This window comes from Liolophura sinensis, chromosome 8, assembly GCF_032854445.1.
Source record: "Liolophura sinensis isolate JHLJ2023 chromosome 8, CUHK_Ljap_v2, whole genome shotgun sequence".
Classification (NCBI taxonomy): domain Eukaryota; kingdom Metazoa; phylum Mollusca; class Polyplacophora; order Chitonida; family Chitonidae; genus Liolophura; species Liolophura sinensis.
In genome coordinates, this window is record NC_088302.1 from 27,915,725 (window position 1) to 27,931,195 (window position 15,471).

The 15,471-nt window shown below is 39.2% G+C and overlaps 1 protein-coding gene across 1 annotated transcript; it reads left to right on the top strand.

Annotated features, from left to right (window-relative positions):
- The first annotated feature begins 1,251 nt into the window (after window positions 1-1,251).
- LOC135473376 (putative carbonic anhydrase-like protein 2) lies at window positions 1,252-10,712 on the top strand. The gene is made up of 8 exons (XM_064753226.1): window positions 1,252-1,401; window positions 3,336-3,533; window positions 4,720-4,815; window positions 5,684-5,750; window positions 6,841-6,995; window positions 7,778-7,906; window positions 9,169-9,208; window positions 9,594-10,712. The coding sequence occupies exons 1-8, from the start codon at window positions 1,252-1,254 to the stop codon at window positions 9,617-9,619; spliced, it is 861 nt and encodes a 286-aa protein (XP_064609296.1). The 3' UTR covers window positions 9,620-10,712.
- The last annotated feature ends 4,759 nt before the right edge of the window (window positions 10,713-15,471 follow it).

Sequence of the window (15,471 nt, forward strand, 5' to 3'; positions counted from 1 at the left end):
GCATTGCTGATGCCAAGTGAAACACGTTGATAAGGCTGAGTGTTGTCAGATGCCCAGCCTAGATTGCTGGAGTCATTTCACGAGTTATGTTCAGGATTTTATTCCGAGTAATCATATCGGAACAAAATAAATACTTTCTACTTTTGTGGACAATATTATTCCGATTCACAATCTGTCCAATCTTTTGTAGTTTGGGTTCCGTTCTCTATCAGAGTTTTGATGATCTTCAATTCTTTTGATAATCTTTAAATGGTATATTAAGATTTGGCTAGGATAGCATATGAGTATTCCGCTTAAATCCAACATCCGAATATCGTGCTTTTCAATGTGGACGGATGTTGCCTCTTAAAGTATCATCTAACATTATGATAGCATACGCGTATGCTAGCTTTTTGTGACAGGTACTAGATTTAAGACGAGTTGGCTTTGGCATTTATATGCTTGGGTTTTATATATGGAAGAAATAAATTCAACATCCGTTTTTACGTCAGTCTGTTTTCAATAAATATGCCATTAAATATCGCAGAATTCGGGTACACCAACAACGCCCTGTGCTGACGTCAGCCTACTGGGAGGCTTCGGGGTACCATTACTGGATACTACATAAAAATTACATCTACCACATTACATCGTTCATACACACCGGGTAAACTTATAATCTATTTTCTGCCAGCGATTTCGTTGAGGCGTGTGAGGCCTAACATCAAGGTCGATACATTCATTAAGAACACCTTCACCCAACACATGAAATGGCCAGCATAGTTAGATTAAACCTGGAGTTGCTTGCAATACGCTGAAACAAACTCAACCAGGGAATTCAAAGTTCTCTTATATTTCAACGAAAGAAGCTAGGTTTAAGTCGACGTGTGGTTAAAAACTTGTATTTATTTATGTACTTGTATTCAAAATTTCTTGACTGCCCGGATTTAACCATCGCCCATCATCAGGCGACCAATAAACATTCTGATTTAAATCGTGCACCGAGAGCATTATCTATTTATATCATATTCACTTATGACTGGCCGAAATCTTCATAATAGGATATGACAATACATTGAAAGAAACATCGGCCAGTGGTATTTACAATTTGCAAAAAAGCACGTGTATTTTATGCATCTGTTAGGGTGGTGGTTATCGCCATTCTCAAAAGCTTTGACTTATGCTTATAGGTTTTATAGGTGGAAAACACAGGGGTTAACTACCGACCTTTGGCAAGATTTTTGGAGTTTTGAGTATTATATGTTATAACTGATGTATGTTTTAGGTCCCAATTTCTGGGGTCTGGTGAACCCCGATTGGACCCTGTGCTCTCAAGGAAAGTATCAGTCCCCTATCGACATTGATCCCAGATCTTTGCTGTATGACCCTAATCTCAGGCCATTTAATCTGACAAGAAACAGGGTGAGTAGCAGAGATCATTAATCTAATCCGATGAATTGTTAATAATTTGGTCAATATTCGGGAAATGAGACAAGGGAGTCGGTATCGGATTTTATGTTCCTGTATATTTGCATTTTCCATCCATCCTTCCAAATAGTGAACTGGAGTATTGGAGGAAAACTTCAAAGTATCGGCGCTGCTCATGAACAGGACAAATGTTGTTATATTTTACCGTGTTAACTTGTTTGAAGAGATCGGGGGTAGAGACAGATTAGCATAAGGCCATGTGATGCTTTGCGCCATGCATTATGTATGAAACTACTGAATAATTCCTTGTATAAGTCTCTCGATGTGGATATTGTCAGTAATTCTCCAGACAGTGCTGCTGGTGAAAATAATCTGCATCGCGGAAATATTGATCAATTCTCTTTTTCCTACGTAATCATAAGACTGTTAATTAAGCTAGGAGTAGCTGAGAACTTAAAAATTTGACGCATTTAAAGTGGGATGAAAGCGGATGAGATAAGAGGAGCCCAAGCCGGGAGCTGATCGTGCAAGAAACATCCATCAGAATCCGACCCAAGACCACAGAATGAACAGTCTTTCTGATACATATCCAAGTAACAAGGCTTAGCTCGGAGCAAAACTCTGTGCCTATCAATTTTCTCAGATTAAATGAGTGGTGTAATTTCAAGCCTTGAGACAAATAGAAGTTGCACCATTCCTTTGATAAACTCGCTGCCGTCGGTCAGTCATTTGGCATCCTTAATTTGACAGGCGTAAGGTTTCCCCGATAGAGCGGTCTAGAGGACTGGCTAGCGGGTTATCAGGCGGCCGATTTACGTCCTCATTGCAGCACGCATCCAGCCTCGATCACACCGAGTTCTGCACCCATATCCTGACACCATCAATGTTCTGTACTCAACCAAGCCTGGCGGAATAGATTACTTTTTGTGGTGTAATAGAGTCGTCTGATCCTGTGACCTCACATCAGCGTTAAACAGGACCAACTTAAACAAAGACAACACCCAGGTTACTATAGGCGGTGTTCCTTCACACCCACCTCTTACCGTCAGACATTGGTCATGGGCATGTATATTGCTTGATTGATTTATTTATTTATTTGATTGGTGTTTTACGCCGTACTCAAGAATATTTCACTTTTACGACGGCGGCCAGCATTATGGTGGGAGGAAACGTAGCAGAGCACGGGGGAAATTCACAACCATCCACAGGTTGCTGACAGACATTCCCACGTACTTCTGGAGAGAAAGCCAGCATGAGCTGGATTTGAACTCACCGCGACCGTATCCCACCGTTCAGTAGCGATTTGCGAGGAGAGGTTCCGCCGGCTACGTGCTCACTGTCATTTCTCATGTATTTGACTTTCTTCAATGCCAGTTGATCCTTGTTCCCTTGGATATCTAGTTTGGAACAGAGAACAATTCCACATTCTTGGATTCCATCGACGTAAATTTCAAGTGACAAAAGTGCTTCTGGGAATTAAAGCGGAAACTGGGACTTCCTCTGAAACCAAGTTACATTCATCTGCAACCATTTTTCTATCGGACAAGTTTTTTGATTGGTCAATTTTTGTTCCTTATTTCTTAAGACGTTTTATGTAAGCTGTTCTGACACTTTTCCCAGTTCTCTATACGACAGTTAATTATGCAGAGAGTACTCGTCTCTCTACGTGACCCATAAAAGCCGGGTAAATATTGACTGGGGTCTGTTACAACAGTCTGGGGACTCGCTCTCTTACACAGATTAGCAAAGGACACTTGAAGAACACACAAGAGTTTGGAATTGCCAGCGGAAATGTCTTCAGAGTGCCATCGACCCCGACATATGAAGGGAATACCAACAATAAATCCCCGAAATTTATGTTTTACCCTTATCATTTTCCACTCACACCAGTTCTCGCGAGACCTGTAATCTTTCTATCTTTTCCACAGGTCTCCGGAGTTATTGTGAACACAGGCCACGAACTCAAACTCAATATCGAGAGCGACGAGGAGATGGGGCAAAGCGCGGTAGTCACTGGTGGCCCACTCACATACAAATACCGGCTGCATCACCTATCCATACATTTCGGCAAAAAGGATTATTTTGGCTCCGAGCATCTTGTTAATGGGACATCATTTCCATTAGAAGTAGGTCGTTTTTATGATCTGTGGAAATATTGGATATCTTTTTAAAATGTTGAATAGGTTTGGAAAAGGATCAATCTGGCAGTTCAAGCAGATTGTCAAATTGATTTTCATTCACTTTATTTCAGATAATAGTTCATGATCCTTATAATATGTAGGATTTGAATTTAGTTTGCGTGTGTCACGATCTCTAATGGAAAAGTTTCATGTTACCGATAGAAGTTCTTAAATAATGTTACCTTTTGCTCTATTAAACTTTAGCGTTAAACGGCGAGTCCATCTTTCATTGCTTTGCACTGTCATGTGACATGTGAGACCCTCTTCACAACTTTGTTGCTCCAGATGAGTATCTGTATTTGGGCTTATATTTAACCCATCTCATCCTTTTATCTATGATTGAAATTAAGAACGAATCGATTTTCTTAAATTTCTACGACATAAACTTCACAAAATCGCTGTTTTGCTTACATTCCTTACACGTATGTATGCTATGTATGTATGCGGTGGGTTTTACGTCGTACTTAACTATTTTTCACATGTCACTCCTCGTCGTCATGTGATGATGAGAAGTTATTAGGTGTGTGTATATATACAATGTGTCTTCTTGTAGCAGAGCGAGTCCATGCCGCAAAAGTGCTGCAGTCACTGAAGTATCATGCCAAAGACACCAGACATGACACCTCACCCATTTACATTACACTTACATCGGTCCAACCAGCCCAGTCCTGGGCTAAGCAGCAACAAATGCCATTCCAAAAAATCCTTTATGTGAACCGACCCAGGTTTGATCCCAGGTCTCCTGACATCGAGGCGGAGTCTATAGCCATTAGGGCACCTGTCCTTAACACTCGCTCTCTGCACGACTAAGTCCGACGTTGTTGCCAAATTTTAGTACATGTACATGTATATGGACTTTTATATCTTCAGCTTCTTTATCTCTACCCTAAGATTGAAAGAATGTAATTCTCATATTTAGAACCGATCCAAAAATACTTCCGAATTTACTTGAGTTAAAGATAAATAGATACAGATTCAAAAATGTGAGACTATCTGTAGTTTCGACTTTTCAAGCTGAACAGCAACGACAACAGCAGAATTCATAATTAAGTGCTAGATTTCTAGAGTTTCCAGGTCTCCTTAAGCTTTAAATAAATGCACATTTAATCAAGCCTTATTACTTCGTTTTCAGCTCCAACTCGTTGCCTACAACGAAGACTTATTTCCTGATTATGAGCACGCAAAGTTGTCCAGCTTTGGCGTCACCATTATTAGTTTGTTAGGACAGGTATGTTGACCCTTATGCCTTAAGCCTTTTCTCAAAGCTCTCATACTTCTTGTATGGCGTCTTTTTCCGCCGAACTACTGAGCAACACGGTAGATGTGACAGGACAGAACTGCTCTGTGATCGTGATCGTGATCGTGGATTCTTAAAATGGGCAAACCGGGCTTCCTCTGAAGAAGTCGAAACCAACCAGACAGCCTCAAAGTGCCCTCAATACTTAACGTGTGTTGTTATTGGATCCAGAAGTATTTTGTTGGTATTTATAAACTCGAACAACGACAGGGACATCCACTGATTCAGTTTTGTAAGGCGTTGCACCCTAACAAGCCCTAAGTCAGTCATATTGCAGGTAAAGATCCAATACGCACTATCTCAACTGTCTGTCTGTGCACATCTTTCAAATACATTGTCCCCAAGGCTCGACCAGGTTGTCTCCATCCATGCACCTGTATAGAATTGAAATACCCTTGATTACGGCGTAAAACACCAATCATATAAATAATAAATAAAGACATCCAATAAGCCCGATGCTATCATAATTACAATCTCGTGTCTATCACAATTACACTTCTCGGGCTGCCTTGTTCAATTTCCAAATCAATGAGATTGTCTGTGTTGAGATATTATATGTGATGCTGTTTGCTAAATTCTGCATATTTTCAGTATTGAAGATTTCACTGGTTAAGTGATAGGATTTACTAAAACTATAGAACCATTTGTACTAATTTAGTCCAACATAGTTTACTGCTTGATAGAATACTTGTAAATGAATGACAAAACACCAGATGCGATACATGTTTATCAAGGCAGATGAAAGCAAAGTATGCATATTCAAAAACACCTTTTTTTGCTTATGTCTTTTTAACTTTAGCTGAATTCCACAAGCAATATTTACCTGGATCGGATAATACGGCACGCCGCAAACGTGAGATATAAAGGTAAGAGAGTGAGTCGGTTCATTTGCCTCACAATTTCACACCAGACCGGTTCATACCAGCACACAACGCCAATGGGCTTTTTAATCCATTCTGCTTGAGGAGACGATAGGGGATAGGAAAAAAAACAGAACATTGATGTCAAGCCAAAGGCAGATCCTGTGTTAAAATAAGTTTGTGAGTGTCCTGGGACAAAGCAAACATCTGTTGAAGATTAAATCACCTTGTAGGAGAGTTCAACTGTGTTGGATTGATTCGTCCCAGCGTCCCAGTGTATAATTGAGTTTCTGCCTTAACTGACTAAGGGGGATAACGTGCTGAGATGTCTATTTAAGCGGTAGAAATATCATATAATGTGCAATTGTAAGTCGCCAAGCCGATCAGTGATATGCGGACATCTTCTTATACAAACGTTGAAACTTTCATTGTGAAATTGTCATCGTGTTCTTCTCGAAAAAAAGCCTACTATTCACACTTATCCAAGCTTCTTTGCTACATCTAGAACATCGTGTGGTCAGGGGGTTTCTTGATAATTTCTTCTGGTGCCTAATTGTTTTAGGTATGTTCGTCAGACATTAATGTAACTTACAGTTATTCTCTATGCTAAGTTTTGCTACTCCAGGAAGGTAATGTGTACTTATTCCAGAAAACAGTTATAATATCCCAACCTTAGCTATGAATCATTTATTCTGTCTTCCCTTTTAGCCGGTAAAGTTAAATCATAACGTATTACTCGGCGGTGATTAGCATTTGAGCAGGCCTGTAATCCCTGATACTAAGCAAGTTGCTCAAATGACTGTCTATGCTTCCTTAGATTTTGGTAAACTAAGAAATCCTGGGAAATTCTATCCATCGCCTTTGAGAAAAAGACATTGTCGAACGACAGTAAGTTGAGATAACCGCTGATATTATCTTCAAAGGCATCCCTTGTCTTCAAGTTTTTTCAGTCCAATAAGGTTTAAACACAGTTTTGATCGGCAGGTTAATCACCAGTTCTGCCGCTGTCCACGATCTGTGTGTGTACATGTAGCTAAGCTTTCCGACTGAGAACTTGTCATTTAACGAAATATCTAACCACACTGTATTCTTGCAGGTAACTCTATTAACATCACGGACGTGTTTCTTGGCGGCTTATTACCCAACACAAAACATTATCTCACCTACGAGGGTTCTTTAACACATCCGGGCTGTCAAGAAGTGGTCACGTGGATCATCGTTAACAAACCCTTGTACATTTCTAAAGACCAGGTTGGTAACAATGTTTGCGTATTTAAAAAAATTCTACACGTTTTAACGTGCTTGAAACTGTGAGGACATAAAAAACCTTTGTATATTTACTATGGCATTAGCTCTGTGCACGCAATTCCTGTAAGTCTTCCCTTGGTCAAAGTTTCTTGTCCTCCCTTCATGTATGGTGAATAGGACAAGGAGACAGCCCAGTGGTAGGTTTGCTTGACGGTGTTAGTCGTGGTCGACATGAACCCATAGCCTCTGGCCACTGTCTGCTCGTCCCAATGACAATGATAAATGTGGAATCTGGTTTGGTACAGGAGAACTTCTTCACGATATTAGCTTTGTCAATGACGCATAGGTCATGTCCAATTCGTAACTGGAGAATTCGCTCGTAAGTAAATACTAATCGCGCTATAATAAGAGGCGTTATTGTATTTAAGTGGCCATTACGCTAGATTAAGGGTATACACACAGGAAACATAGCCTAGCCATTCATCAATTCTGACGCCTCATCCCAAAGTAATATAATACGGAATCCTGAGAGCATTGTCAGTGACCAGTCGCTCGTGTCATGTCTGTGTGCTCAGCCAACAACAGCTTTCTCAAGCATTGGGTAGGTTTGTACTCATCTGCAAAAATTCCCATGATCTCTGCACCTTATTTTATATGGCCTTTCAGGATGAAGACAAATATTTTCTTTCGGACTATGTATGGAGAATAACAATATGAAAAAAATAAAGGCAGACAAGAGAAAAATCAGTCATGACATGTCAGTTTACCAGTAATTCTGTTTTTAGCTTGCAGTGCTGCGAAGCATATACAAAGTTGAAGACGAAAAAGATCGCAGCCGTATGCAAAACAACTTCCGTCCTGCCATGCCGTTAAACAACCGAACAGTGCGAACCAATATTTTACCTTCCTCACAGGTATGGCTATTTCCTTACTCACTCCTTCATTCGATTCTCTGGTTCACTCAAATCTCATTGAAGGAATCACTGTAACTTATTTGACATAAAATCGTATGCAAATCCGTTAGCAGCCGCATTGAAGCATTGCTACGCTGATGGCAAGGTCGGGTCTTTGCAACTCGTCAGAGAGATTCCTTAGTACCATTAAAACGCAATAAATGTTCTCCTTATCGATTGACCAATTTCTGTTTCTGCACAGCTACATTAATGTGAAAAATCAGGCACTCTCCAAATGTGTCAGTTCACCATGCATTCAACCAGGAAATATACGCAAATGTGGCCGCCCGAGGAACAAGTTTTAGGGTTTGGTCGTATTCTACATGAAAAGTACAGAAAGCTAGCGTGAAGACAATGTACCAAAAAAGATTAACAAAGATGTCGATGAAAGGCGAGCCAAATTAGTGGAAACATTCAATATTTATTTGAGTTCCCAATGTGAAATGAGCAAATGTACTGTTCTGCAGTTCTACATATTCTGAGAGATAGTTTTCCAAAAAGCAAATTGTTCAATCCTCAAATGCAACTTCTGTATAAGGATGCGATGTGACGGCTTTGTAAATACGATTTAACCGTGCTGCTGAACCAACAATTTCTCCTTTTCATGCACTAAGTTAAAAGTTATCTGACACTAAGTCACTTTCTTTTACTATGTGTTCTACTCCATCTATTCTCAACGTAACGATCTGTATTTTAAATTGACACTTACGATTTATTTTATGTAACCCAGTAGGGTAAGAAGATCAGTGTTCAGTTTCTTTTGCTGCTGAATTGGGTGTTGTCACAGACAATCCTCATGCATGTAGTTATGGATTAAAACAAGAAATTATTGATTTACTGGAGATGTTGGGATTTGCCTTTATGCCTTTTTCTTACATCATGCGACACATATTCTTTGATTAGCCGTTTTGGCTGTATTTAAGTCATGGTTGACAGTATTTCTGTTACTGTCAACTTTGTGGTAGATATGGATGTGGTAGTGATCAGATTTAGTTTGAATCTGTCTTTTACAATCTATTCATTAACATATTTGACAGTAAAATGTTTCCCGCAAGAACCGACCATTAACTCCACAACATATGAACATATATTCGTTATAGCCATGAAGTCGGCGCGTAATAACACAACCCTTCGTATGCATGTGTTTGGTATAGCCACGAGGTCGGTGCGAAATAACACAACCCTTCGTATACATGTGTTCGTGTACTTTTGATTTGTTACAGAGTAAACAGTGTCGGCCAAAGAAACTGTTGTCATATGAAGGTAAGTTGGTAAAACGAGAAATTTTTGTATCAAATAAATACATAGGTGCAGTTGTCTTCAGTTGAGAAAAACGTAAAGTTACACCGCTATAACTTCATGGTGAACCTACAGATCTCAATAAGGTAGCAACAACGGTAATGGTTGCTTAGAGGTATTACCCTGACAGAGTGTTGAGATAAAATTAATGTGATGTCTATAATATAAATCAATAAAGCTCTAATCTCTTAAGTAAATGTCCCAATCCGTGGCACTCAAAGTAATTGATCCGGTATATATGAATGACACTGAATGCTGTCCTGTACCATTAGAACTACGAGGAAACCTTGTCTCTACATCAGTCGGCCCTATTAAGCGCTTATGGCACTTTATCCTTTTATCTTCACAGTTAATGGGCGTTTTCTAGAGAGATGAAAGTAAGACAGGATCTGTGGCTAGCATTGATGTACGGTGCGTACCGCGTCTTCCAGTAAGGTCGAAAATCCTATGCAACGGCTTGCTTTAATTGGCTGTTCTATTCCACCTGGGCTTTGTGACGGGCCTGCCTTGAAGTGGTAGAGGAACAATACCTACCTTCCTCTGGTTCCCTGATTGCTTTCATTGGAATTACTGAATGTCCAGGAAGGAAGTGCATGCACTGTAATGTGCCTTCACACCTGAGTAACGGAAGTAGCTGCCCCATATTGGACATGAGCTGGAGACTCGAACAATAACAGAAATCATTGGATTGCGGTCTGAAGAAAATTCTTCGCGATTTGCAGGAAACGAAAACTGGAAGGCAAGAATGAGGCTACCCTTTGAAGATTTCACCAAACTGTGATCTTAAATGACCCGTCGGAGAATCGAGTGTCTGAACGGCCGTTGTGATGGAAAGCGATATAATCAGACGGGAAGTTCGATAGATAAATCTTCAGCAGAGTTGACAACCTCCGAGCCTTAATGTGATCGCACCTCCGCTTCGTGCCATTTTAAACAAATGTGGAAATTACTGTCAAAAACTAAAAACAGGTTTTCACATGTTACAAACATCATAAGCATTGACTTTGCTTGGAATCCATTGCCACTGGTTGTGGGAGAACGCAAGTGGACAGCACAGGAACTGTACCCATATGTTCAGTGAACACCCATGACTTCAAAAACGTTCGGGAAATTCCCCTTGTGAACTTACGCGAAGATATTCACAATGCGAAGTGGTGATAATCTGTTTTATGAACCCATACGTTCGATTTTTATTGAATTTGACGTAACGTCTTATTCAAAGAATCCCTTTTTTCCACAACCTTCTGATAAATGTATCGATTGAAACCATAAAATACTGTGCTACAGCGGCTTTAAGATTGGATGAAGTAACTCTGGCCAGGGGAGCATTATCCTTTGCTAATTCAGGTTCGATATCAACCGAAAGACGATCCAAGGGTTCATGTGACATTGAAACTGTTTCCGTATAATGTAAAAATGATACACCAGTCTTCACCAGCAACACTTCGACATGGCTTTATTAAATTATTGAGGAAATATTCATAATTCCTTTGTGTTTTCCTTCATCCTAGAACCTTGACCGCTATTCACTAAGTTCGATCATCTTTCTTCGGTGTATTATTATGACAATGTCACCGCTTTCATATGTGAGATAGTCAAATGTAACATAATCTGCATAACATGTAGCTTTGCAGTTATATATAGTTTTCCCAGCTGAACGAGTATTTTTATTAATTGCCAGTATGTAAAAAGAAACCAGCGCACTCTTCTGTAGTAGAGAGAGAGAAACGATATTGAGTCAATATTTCTCGCGACCATCAACTCAACTTCCGCCGTGTAAAAAAATATTCAGCGTAAAAGTACAGCGTAAAACACTGACAAATTCAAAATCAAATGGCGTCAACGACATTGATGGCATTGCAGCCTTCACATATGAAGAAAGGCATATCTTAACATAAGCGCAAGACACTCTCATCTCGCTCCAAACCCAGTCTTAAGACGTTTGTTTTTAGGAAATTAACGATATAAAGTACAGACTAAAAATAAGTGTTTTGTTTATAAACACATGTTTTTTAGACTTCTTGAACGCGTCCTGGTGAGAGCTGGATAGGAGCACGCTGCCTTATTGGTTAAGACCCTGATGTCCGCGGGGAGCCAGGTAGCCTAGCCTAATGATGTAACGTACAGAATAGATACAGAAAATAGGTAATGGACACATTATTTTTTCGAAGTCATTGAAGGGTGATGTGAAGATTCCAAGTCATTCTCTGCACATTGACCTAAACATACCTTTCAGAGAAATGGAGAAAGATCACAAAGCAATAGTTGTTGGCCAGTTTTATGTAATCTGAATCCTTCTCGCCTGTCATCAAACGTTGATCTCAAAAGTTCCGATGCCTTTTGGAATGTTAATTTGTATTGATCGACAGGAGCCAGGTTTGGTTGGTAACTGTGTATTGAGGCAAGCCTGCAAAAAGGAAGCTCTTATTCTGACAAATCTTTGTAAAAACTGAAGACCACACGTTTCAATGGAGCGTAGTTCAGTTTTTTACCCCTGAGCCGCTTTGTAGGCGTAATTGCGAAGCTACAAGCACGCCGGGCAGTCGTTTTAAGAAGAGAGATGCTGTTTTGTTGTCAGTGTGACTATTTTTTGTGGGTGGTATGGATAACAAACTAAAGGTATAATTGTCTTACATTAGGAATTTTTCTTCTTTGAAATCTGTGGTAAACAGTTAACCCCCAGAGCATAGCTTAGTTTATGTTTCAGCGTTTTATCGCATGAATCTAATTAAGATTGACTTTGATGTCAAATGTGACAGGTAGGGAGCCTCAGTGTACTGAATACCAAAACCCAACAAGCAGAAAGTCGTCCCTATGTTTTTCGTCTGTTGGCCCACAAAGATGTATGTGCAATTACTGCTTGGGCATCTGTACTCTAACTACTGCAATTACCTAGATTATAGAGGCATTGGCCGTCAACCAACGACTCAATCAACCGAAGAGATCAACCAGGAAATCTTTAGCAGTCGATAAGAACATTTATCATGAACTGAACTATTAAACTGTAATGATAAATGATAACACAAAACGAAAATCAAACCCGTTATGCTGGATAATTTAATGATTTGTTTGACAAAAAAGGGACGCTTGGAGACATTAAAAGTATTCTTGCAGACATTAATGATATGCTTGCCTTGCTCATTATGGAAAGGGCATTAAGACATCAGGATTGGCTACATATCCACAGGATACAATTTGGTGCATTTGTACGCATCCAAAAATCTGTGTGTATATAGTCTCCCTTCAGCCTCCTTACCGTGTAGCGACGAGGCCGTATTCTAGTGATTACACCTTCGTTCGATGGCAATATCATCTCAGTCTCCTGCTTTTAATATATGAGCTATTCCTGGGAAAAATACAATGCCATAATAAAGAACATTCAAAGGACAGCCTCGTGCATCTCAGAGTATATTTCTGGAACATAAATCTCCACACGAATGAGGACAGGCAGTGTTAATTGCCTTACTGTATTCCAGCAGTGCTGTTCTTTAACCGCAAGACTGTGTAACGCCTGTCGTGATATGGTTATTTGAGCATCCCACGTTGCAGCTCTCAGCGAGGGACGGCGGTGTTAAACCTTAGACACGGCTCTATAGATAAAATGTATATGCGTCCGTAGCACAGTCCAGTTCTTGCCATGCAATTTTCATGAAGAAATGAGTTTTGCATTGCTAAATCGCTTTTGGTTCTGCAGCTGAACAAACGGATTTTTTCCCTCAGACTATAGCCCGGTTGTCATGTTAAAATATGTCGATATTGGGTTTAGATCTGCTTTTCACGAACTCATGTCATGCGATATTTACATTGCGACGCACACCCGGGCAACCTAGCGCTTCTTCTCAATGCTTATTACCGGATCAAATATTCGATGTTACAAAGAATTAACTAAATCTGCACGATATATGATATCACGGTTGGGCGAAATGTAAGCATTTTTAATCCTTGGATTCGGAAAATAAAGATGCCTTGCTTTTTCTTTCTTTTTTTTTTTGTCACGCTAGCTGACCTAATGTTTCTAATTTATGCATATGCATATAGCAAAGGTTTAAAACTAATTGTTGTTAACCAACTGCTAGCATTTAATTTTGAGGACTGGTACGCCAGCTAGACTGAAATGACATAGCTCTGAGACGACCATTTCAGTTTTAAACATATACAGTATATGCCTACAGGATGGGCGAGCGGATCAGTGAGAGCTTATATACTCCCACTGCAGAATAAGCTATCCCATACTTGCTGTCACAGTGACTTATGTTCGTCAAAACCTAGTACCGGTATATTTCATGTGATATTTCATTGAAGAAAGCAACAGACAATAAACTCAAACTTTTCTTCTATTATTTACTCAACCAGAACTTGACGTCTATTCTAACAATTCACTCCAACAGCCGCTAACTATCTTTACTTCTTTTGCCAAGGAAACTTTCGAATATTTTGTAAAAAAAAATGTTATCTAGAGGATACCCCAAAGGTTATGTTAGAAATCAGTCTTTAATTAACATATTGCCGACAACCAACTAAATACAATATTCGAATCCAGATCATTTTCGTGATTGTTCCCACGGCCGTTTGCTTATACCGGACGATGCAAGAAGTCTAAAGGCGATCGAAGAGCATGCTCAAGGAATGTCTCTCTGATTATCTTTCTTCTTCTTAGTTCATTATTTCCCTCTTCACCATGACATAACACAATTGTCAGGTACATACATGTATCTCACCAGGTAGGCAACTGCTAGGTTCTCCTAATTACGTGATCATTCCAGTGCAAGTCACGTATCATCAAGTGCTGTCCCTTCAATGATATCACGATAATAAACCGATAATTATAGGAGAGGCCACCAAAGATCTCCCATGTTTTCTAGCATACATGTACGAACACCTATAATCCCATGTAGAACTAACGATACGTTGGCATTCTAATCACCCCGTAAAATGTCAACACCATATTTGACCTTTATCATGTCATGAAATGAGTTTCGTACTTTTGTCTTATCGATTTGTGGATTACGTGCAAGCTTCTCGTCCGTTAAGTGTATGTCTTGTTAATTATTTCTTCTGCATAATAACGATGAAAAACGAGTTTGACGATGACAGAACTACATTTTTCCACGCTTCGCACCCTTCATATATATATACATATATATATAAATATACATATATATATAAATATACATATATATACACACACACACACACACACATATATATATATATATATATACATACATACATACATACATACATACATACATACATACATACATACATACATACATACATACATACATACATACAAAACTAAAACGCCTCCTTAACTTTCTACATTCTGTTATAATCCAACCGCAGTTTCGAACTGCATGTTATTTTCAAGGAATAATAATTTGAAAGATGTTGTTATTATTGGGATTATGTGTTGAAACAAATGGAACTACCTTCTCGTCAGGTTTTTTCTGTGAATGTATTTCAACACATAATCCCAATAATAACAACATCTTTCCAATTATTTTTCCTTGAAAATAACATGAAGTTTGAAACTGCAGTTGGAATATAACATAATGTGAAAAGTTAAGAAGGCGTTTTATTTTTTTTCCTATGTAAATTCTCCTCACCAGGGGATCTTTCTCTATTTCTTCAAATATATATATATAATATCTTGTAATACAGACCAATGGTCTGTACATATCTTCTTTCTGGCAGCTTCTTCAAAAAGCATTTTAGGTATGAAATATTTTAATGTTATAATGATACGGGCTAATTAAACAGGATTTAGCCATCTTGTTTACGGAGGTGTTTCCGTGAAAACTGATATGACTTATCTAACAGAATAAAACCTTGTTTAAGACTGAATGACGCCTTTTCTGCGACTATTGTACTATATGTATAGTCCTTATACCAAGACTCTTACATAGACGACGCGGATGCACACCAATATACCGGCTTCAGTTTATGTTAGTATTCAATTACACAGAACAAAAGGATGGTCATAGCGTTCAAAGTGATTTAAATCACTTTTAGTTCGCTACGAGGTGATAAAGGGTTTTTTATTCACACGTAATCTGTCTAGACCACGGATAGCATGCTCTTGCCAATTGCAGGCAGTAATGAAATATCTCTTAAGTCAATCTCTGAAACCGGCTGCGTGAATTAACCTAGCTCCTGCCATACACCGCACAATTTCAAAGTCTCCGTATCGCTTCATCCATATATTTTATTTCACAGACGTCTCC

Excerpts from the sequence above, each read along its gene's own strand:
- LOC135473376 (XM_064753226.1), top strand. The coding sequence starts at position 1,252 with ATGTATGTTTTAGGTCCCAATTTCTGGGGTCTGGTGAACCCCGATTGG. Across the intron at positions 6,996-7,777 it reads TGTACATTTCTAAAGACCAG|CTTGCAGTGCTGCGAAGCAT; the intron begins GTTGGTAACAAT and ends TTCTGTTTTTAG. Across the intron at positions 7,907-9,168 it reads ATATTTTACCTTCCTCACAG|AGTAAACAGTGTCGGCCAAA; the intron begins GTATGGCTATTT and ends GATTTGTTACAG.